Source organism: Asparagus officinalis, chromosome 9, assembly GCF_001876935.1.
Source record: "Asparagus officinalis chromosome 9, Aspof.V1, whole genome shotgun sequence".
Taxonomy (NCBI): Eukaryota; Viridiplantae; Streptophyta; class Magnoliopsida; order Asparagales; family Asparagaceae; genus Asparagus; species Asparagus officinalis.
In genome coordinates this window covers 59096530-59104900 of record NC_033802.1, presented here as the reverse complement: position 1 = coordinate 59104900, position 8371 = coordinate 59096530, and the positions used below count along the sequence as shown (strand labels likewise).

At 42.1% G+C, this 8371-nt stretch overlaps 2 protein-coding genes across 2 annotated transcripts in view; one reads left to right on the top strand and one right to left on the bottom strand.

Moving 5' to 3' along the window:
• The window catches only part of LOC109824793, a 94915-nt gene that overhangs the window by 11975 nt on the left and 74569 nt on the right, over positions 1–8371 (top strand). The window lies entirely within an intron of this gene.
• On the bottom strand, positions 5298–5648 carry LOC109824794. The gene has a single exon (XM_020391440.1). The coding sequence runs from the start codon at positions 5579–5581 to the stop codon at positions 5369–5371; it is 213 nt and encodes a 70-aa protein (XP_020247029.1). The 5' UTR covers positions 5582–5648; the 3' UTR covers positions 5298–5368.

The window sequence follows — 8371 nt, the reverse complement described above, 5'->3', positions numbered from 1 at the left end:
CCCCGTCAAGGATACGCCGTCAGCGATAGTCCCGTCAGGGAAGAACTATCGCTGACGGGGAGCCGTCAGTAATATATATTACTGACGGCCAAAGTAGTGACGGCAACGCCCGTCAGTGTTAATGAAACATCGCTGACGGGCATCCCGTCAGCGATGTTTCTCTATCGCTGACGGGTACCCCGTCAGTGACAGGTGTTACTGACGACAGATAGTCGTCGGTAAAAAAAAGGACGTTGACGAGAAGCCCGTCAGCGATAGTTTTCGCTGACGGGCTTCTCGTCAACGTTCTTTTTTTTACCGACGACTATCTGTCGTCAGTAACACCTGTCACTGACGGGGTACCCGTCAGCGATAGAGAAACATCGCTGACGGGATGCCCGTCAGCGATGTTTCATTAACACTGACGGGCGTTGCCGTCACTACTTTGGCCGTCAGTAATATATATTACTGACGGCTCCCCGTCAGCGATAGTTTTTCCCTGACGGGACTATCGCTGACGGCATATCCTTGACGGGTTTCCGTCAAGAATACATATTACCGACGGGATTTTGGGCATCGCTGACGGGAAAGCCCGTCAGCGATACATGATTTTCCACTAGTACATCGCGGTACACTGGCTCATCCTCACTTGGCGCTATGAGCATAAAAGCCTTGGGGAGATCATAGAAATCAAAGTACCTATCACGCTTCTAGATACATATCTTTGAGCAGATTAGCCAGTGAAGAGTGATTTTCTCTTCATTGCGGTCAGCGGTGGATCTCTGACAGCTATTGAAAATGGTTAACAAGATTTAGGAAATCTAAGAGATAAGCGCTGGAAATTTAGAGTGAGAGTTTGTGAAGAAAACCCCTCTTCTCTCCCAGTGGGATATATATAGGATCCGAGAGGGACACGTGGAATAATCTAGACGGCTAGCTCATTCCAAAATGAACGGATGAGATACACATCGAAATCCTAAACGGTTCACACGAAACTCAAAGTTCCGACCCTCTTTACTCTATGTCTCTTCGCTTAAAAATCAAAGTGACAACTCTCTGACTCTGATAAAGTCATCATGTCGTTTCAAACAGTAACATTTCACATACCCAATAAATGCTTCTGGAAACTCATCAAACAATGTCTAATTAATTTTCAAACAGTAACATTTCACATACCCAATAAATGCTTCTGGAAACTCATCAAACAATGTCTAATTAATGAACAGTCTGCCAAATCTAATCGACCCTTCAAAACCGACAATAGACTTAAAATGAAAACTCAGGCACTCGCCCCAAGGAGTTCAGATGATAATTAGAAAAGCTCATCGACTTGACTGGCTTCAAATTAAGACTCAATACAATAGAAACAACTGATCGAGTTCAAGACATGCCTTCTCAATGAAGGACGAGTCCTCTCGAGTCAGCAATCAAGTTCACATGCCCATAATGGAGCTAATTCATCTAAAAGATACAAATTGAGATTGTACAGCACAAGAAAAGTAATTCTAACTCAAAAATCTCTCTTTATTCATTTATAAGGAGTATCTACAAGGTACATATGTACATATGTACATATATACAACACAAGAGTGAAAGATAGGAAATTCCTAGGAGACTAAGAGAGGTCCATTCCTGCACCCAGAGTCAAAGGCAAGGAGCCGTTGGGAGCAGCCGGCGGAGGAGTCGAGCAGTCACCTCCTTCGTCCAACTCTCCCACTTCCTTGCCAAGATCGAGTCCCTCCCCCCCAAGTGCTTTCACCTCCACCAACTCATCCAAACACTTGTCTATAATAGGAGGATAGTGGAAGCGATCGGGTAGATTCCTCATCTTAATTGAAAGCTGCACCGAGAGGTAGTCATACCCGGCCTTGTAGGCTATCACCACCTTTGTTTTTCTAGTTAGGCCCTGGCGATACACCTCTATAATCTCCTGGCGGTAAGGCTCGGACTCAAGGTAGGCATTGCAGTTTGTGCTACTGTCGAGGGCTCCTGTAGGTAGACAATCTCGCCCTGAAGTTTGACGAGCGCTGCATGCTCCTTGTACATCTGACGTTTCACATGCAAAGCCGCCTACTTCTCAGCCTCAACCTGCACTATAGTACGGTCCTTCTCCTAGAGAGCCTCATCCAGTCTCCTGGTCTTCCTATTGTTCTCATCTAGCTCTCACCTGAGCCTGTCAACCTCGAAATCTCTCGGGGCTAGCGTCTCCGCAGCCCATTCCGAGTCAACCTCATTGCAAGCCCTCAGGGAAGCCACCTCCTCTAAAAGCTTGAGATACAAAGTTCGGATCTGCTCCATCCAATCGTATATCTCTTGCTCGACCAAAGCACCTCAAACCAAGTAGCTCCAAAGACTTAGGTGGAGACCAGCATTGGGAACCCCCTGCAAGAATTCCTCATCTCGAGGAATCCAGAACTGCTTGACCACCCTCGACTGAGTTAGGCGAGAACCAAGGACTGTCCTCCTGACATCTAGATGGTGAGCATCCTGGTAACGGTGCTCTGGGTCGTGCTCCTGTCCCTATCAAGAACCAGCCCCTAAAGTCCCAATGAGATACTACCTCATCCTTTCCTATTCTTTCTCCCCAATTTTAGCAACATGGTGAGGATAGGGTTACTCTAGCCCTGCGGGAGGCGTCGTCTCCTCTACAACCAGCTCTTTCCCCAAGCGGGATGATTCGCTGTGACGGACGGATTAGCCGTCCTCCTCAACAGAAGCTCTAGCCTCGGCGCCACTCTCTTCCCAGTAAGCCACGACCTGCTCTTCTGGGGCTCGACTTGTCCAGATGGATGATGTCGGTCTCGACCCTCTCGTCCACCGCTCGACTCGTCCAAATGCTCTACTCGATGAGAGCCAACATACACATTGATCTGATTCGGCGCATCCCTCTCGGCATCGAGCAAGTCACCCTCTATGAGCGCTTCCCTCCTTATCTCGAGCTAGTTTGGGCAGCCTAACCCCAAGTCGTCCCCCACGACCCAGACGAATATTTCTTCCAATCCTTATTCAAGTTAGGAAGGCCGGTGATGAGCTTGTACTTCCCCACCATTTAGAAATGGAAGTGGGGTTCAGTCTGGTTCACTTTCACAGTCACCAAATGGCCCAAGACTCGCAGGGATAACTTTATTGCCAACCAATAGCAAATCATCACGAACCCTACAAAGGTCACATTGGCGTTCAGCTTTATCTCAACCGACGATACCCCTTGCACCGTAAAAACTTGATGGAGAAAAGGGTGCAGGGGTAGCTGCAGGCCAAATTCCAAATGCTTCAAGTAGAACGGGGCTCGATCTGGCCCATGATCATAAACAGTCTCCTATCTTGTCGGGGCCATCAGTTCATACTCTCAGGGGATATCAAACCTCCCATGAGGCATGCTCTTCTATGCATGGGTCACCATGGAGTGGAACTTCACCAGAAAAGCTCGTCGATATACAGGATCTGGTGCCATTGTAGAATGGAGGAATAATCACCGGAAAGATATGAGTGGGAAAGATTTCGAGTTCTCTAGAAAGGAATTTGGAAAGACAATAACCAATATCTCCATGGCCCTAGCTCTATTAATAGGCAGCTGAATCTAGACACTAGGGGAAAATCCAGCATCGCTGACGGCAACTTCGCTGACGGGAGATTCCCGTCAGCGATGTTTATAAGATTTCGAGTTCTCTAGAAAGGAATTTGGAAAGACAATAACCAATATCTCCATGGCCCTAGCTCTATATATAGGCAGCTGAATCTAGAACTGCCATAATTTGAACGGTCGGATCAAGCTTTAGCCAACGGCCAAGATTAATTCTCAGAATCTAAAGTGACACATCAAGGATCGAGGCGCAGCCTACTCATCTCGAATAGCCTGCAATCAACCACGAAAAGTGGAGCTATGTCAGTCAAAAAGAATGTCTGGTGACGTCAACCACGTAAAATCTGAAAAACTTTTTAGTTCCCTCATTTAATGTACACCCACATTCGTTCAAAGATACTCTCATTTCACTCGGACCTGGTCCAAACTGACTCCAAGTGAAATAGGCCAACTGTTATAGTGTTCTTAGTCGCCAAAGTACAACCCTTTGCCAACAATGGATAGTTTTCCCGTACATGCACCGCTTAAACTAAATTGACGGTTAAGGCAACCAAAGACCTTTACTTCGCCGACCCGTTGAGTCAATATCTCCTTAGATTGACTTGAATGATAGTACTTGTCAGCCCTCTTGTTGAAGACGAATTGCTACGAGCCAATTCGACCAGTTATTCGACGCCTCACACGGTCGACTCGAAAGGCGTTTCTTTTCGGCCAAGCCAAAGGATGACTTCAACCTCGAGCCTCTCCCGTTGACATCACATCAGCATCACATTTAAAGCTTGGCAGACACCATTATACTTCTAGCCCCGATAGTCTTCATGACTCATCAAACCACGTCAGCACCGCCATGCCTCAAATCACTTCATATTAAATGTTGAGGTGATCTCTCCACCAGTCGCCGACTTAAACCTGTAAAGTAGGTGTTGATGCACTGCCAAGCCATATTTATTTGCCGCTATCCTGTGCTCGGCCAAAGTGACCATTCTACCCTTTTTCTACTACTATAAATAGATGTATTATTCTCAACATAAAGGGGATTTTTTCTGCTTAGCAACGGAGAGAGGCTATTTTCCCACTCAAGTTCATCATTTGACTTGATCGCTAGAGGTACAATGGGGGAAGTAGTCCCCGTCCTCTCATGAATTACTATTTGTGTAGGCTAAACTTATTCAACTCAAAACCAGATATTCAGAGAAGTGAGCGGCCCCTAATCAGCCTCACCCCACCATATATTTGACTGTTTGATTATTTAAACATCAACAACATCGGATGTTAACTACAAAAATCTTCAACGTAGATTTTACACAAAACCATTTTTAATAGGGTTAATTGCAGGTATAAGGGAGTTAGTCAATTATTAATTTCTTAGCTCTTAGACCACCTAATGTCCAGATATAATTGTCTGCATGTATGTTTAACACCTATAAAAAGATTAAAGAATCTCTCAACAGCAAACTAAAACATCATTAGATCTTTCTACAGCATATTTTTCTCAAGTGTCTTACACAGTTTATAAGGAAGATAACTCCCGTTTTGAATCAAGGGGCCAAACTTTCTTAAAGAAATAGTTAAGAGGCAATATGTGGATGTATCAACAATTAACGCTATTACATAATATCTTTTTAATGTGCATCCTGTGAGAATTAAAAAAAATTCAAATACTAATTTAAAATCCCTAGAATTACTTTAAAACCTAACTATACCCTGAAAATATCTCTACCCAATCTAACAAGATTAATGAAACCAATTAACACATAAATTCTTCATTAAAAACCTTAAAGCTTGAAAAACACAAACACCATCTCTTAATCATCCAGCATACACATGTACACCAATGGCAACTACTAAGATGGTGTATATAGCAAAGAAGATGATGCCGTGAACTAAAACAGAGATACCACTTGTGCTCATGTTCCCGAACTCCACTATTCTTGTCTTCGCCGGCAGCTGAAAGAGGAGGCCCGGCGAGAGGAGGATGAAGAGGACCACCGCCGTGATCACCGGACCCCAGTCAGCAGACATCTTCTCTCTGCCAAATTCCTTGAAGAGCTAGATGAAAGGTATGGTTCCTTCTTTCTCTTCGTTCTTTTATAGAGGGGAGTGATATATAAGTCAGGAGAGAAAAGAGTTTAGAGAGAGAAAAAGACTTGTCATATTTAAGAGTGGTGTACATTCCCTTCACACGTTTGGAGTATGAATAGTGAAAGAATCTTTAAAATAGTATTAGGACAATTTAGATTCAAATCTCATTCACACATAATTAGACTTAACTTTCTTTTCAAGGGGGTAAGTCTATCTTAGAATCCATTCTTCTAGCTCATGAGCTGATTCATCACTATTCCTCTGGCAAAGAAAAAAATCTATGTCATCAAGATAAACTTTATGAAAGCTTTTGATTATGTTAATTCGGACTTTCTTCCTTTCCCTCACAGCTAGGGGTTTCGGCCCATAATGGTGTCACTAGACCGAGACATTCCTCTCCTCCTCAAAATCCTCTATCTTAGTTAATGGCACACCGACCAATTCTTATAACTGTTATTGTGACCTGAAACAAGGGGACCCACCCTCCTCTATGTTGTTCTTGCTTGCTGCTAATGTCCTCAACAAAATGCTAATAGTGTTTCTTTAGGGTTCCTTTCTAATCTTAACCTAAAAGGAGATCTTAATCACATTAGATTTTTACAGTTTGCAGATGACACCCTTATTTTTAATAGACCCAATAGACATGATCTCAATCCTCAAAACCATCTTCTACATCTTTGAAAACATCTCTGGTCTAAGTGTAAACTATGCTAAAACTAATCTCTTCTACCTTGGGAAAATCCCTCTCAAGGGGAATTATCTTGCCAGTATCCTCAATTGCTCTCCTGGTGCTCTCCCTTTTTGTTACCTTGGCCTCACCCTCAAGAAAGGCTCCCTCTCTAGACGAAACTATGAGCCTTCGTTAGAAACCTTTACTAAGAAGCTATCCATGTACAAAAGTAAAGCTCTATATATTTGTGGCAGACTAACTCTCCTCAACTCTGTTCTATCCACTCTCCCACTATACTATATGTCATTTTTTTAAATTAGCAATTTGGCTCACTATGGCAATTGATAGGATTAGAAAAAAATTCTTATGGGGTAGTAATTAGCAAAACTCCAGATCAAAATGCTTAGTTAGACAGGAACATGTTTGCAAATGTAAGAAGGAAGGGGGGCTTGGTGTCCTTAATCTCCTTGTCTTCAACCAAGCTCTTCTCTCCAAATGGTTATGAAAAAATATTGATCACAACTCCATTATTGGTTGCGTCTTCAATTCTCTCTATTCTAGACATCAATACAACCTCTCTGCACACCTTCTAAGGGACCAACCTCTAAGTTATTTCATGATTTGCATTTTATTCACCATACTTTTATCAGTCTAGTGCAGTGGAAGTTAGGTGAAGGGGCCATTATTCGCTTAAGTGGTCTGGTCATAACTCCTTGAACAGCCTATTCCCTAAAGCTTATTATCTGGCTTTCTCAGCTAATGCAAATGTTTGTTCACAAGGTTATTATCATAATAAACTTGGATGTGGTACCCTCTGCTTAGAAGAGGATCGTCCCTGGTTGAGAAGAAAGAGATCAATGCTTTGTATCTCCTCCTTAACTCTTGCAATAGATCTAAAAACAACAATCAAGATAAATTATTGTGGCCCCTTCTCATCTTGGGAATTTTTACAACTAAATCTTATTATTCCTTGATCAACTGTGGAGGATGCTACTCTAATTCGTACTCTTTCATTTGGAATTCTACAATTCCCAATAAGGTTAAAATATTTTTTTGAATTCTCACCAAAAGGTGACTCCGAACTATAGAAAATTTGTCGAATAGGGGATGGACAGGTAACATATATAAAATGCTCCTTTTGTAATCTGGAGCCTAAATTAGAGAATCATATTTTCTTTTCTTGGTCATTCACCAAAGTAGTATGGTCTCTCTTTCTCCTCTACTTCCCTTTTGTACAATGACCAAATGACTTTGATACCCTACTCGCATCAAATGGAAGCTTCCTACCTAATGGCAGACTCAAAACTCCATTAAAAGTATTATTTTAATTTCTAGCTACCTTTTGTTGGTGCATATAGAGTAGTCATAACAACCTTATTTTCAATGAAGCTCAATCTCAACCAAATAAGGTAGCTTCTAATGTGGTGCACTTTTATCTTATTCTAGGTAGGGAACTCAAACAACAAAAATGCTGAGAATATTTGCAGAATTGTAGAGGATGCAGTTAGCGAAAACTTCCTCCGTGCACCATGGCATCAGGCAGAGCTTGTGTGAACTTTGTTTTATAGATATTTTTATGCTGGTACAAAAGCACATTTTGTTGATGTAATTATATATGGTTAATGCTGGGTGTTCTAGCCCATGAACTATTGGTCTTTTATTAGTTTTTTTTTGGGTTATAAGTTTAAGCTTCTCCGGCGTTTGGCACTGTGTATTAGGTGACGACAATTTCCTCTCCCTAATCTTTTGTTTCTATCTATTGTAACTTCTTCGGCAATCTAATGAAATGAACAGGGCAACTCGTCTTGTTTTCTACTTCTACGTATATAAGATAATTATAGATTTCGGCCTATAATAAATACGGTTAAACTTGTAGTTGTAAAAAGACTCCCAAGTACAATCACTGGCTTATGAACATTTGGACAGAAGGTAGCAACTATACATACAATCTTTTAGAAGTGTAATTAAGTTGAGTTCAAGTTGCGACTCAATTGCTATCAAAGCCTAATAGAAGTCAGAAAACATAATATGGTCGACAAGCAAATGTGGCTATAACTATA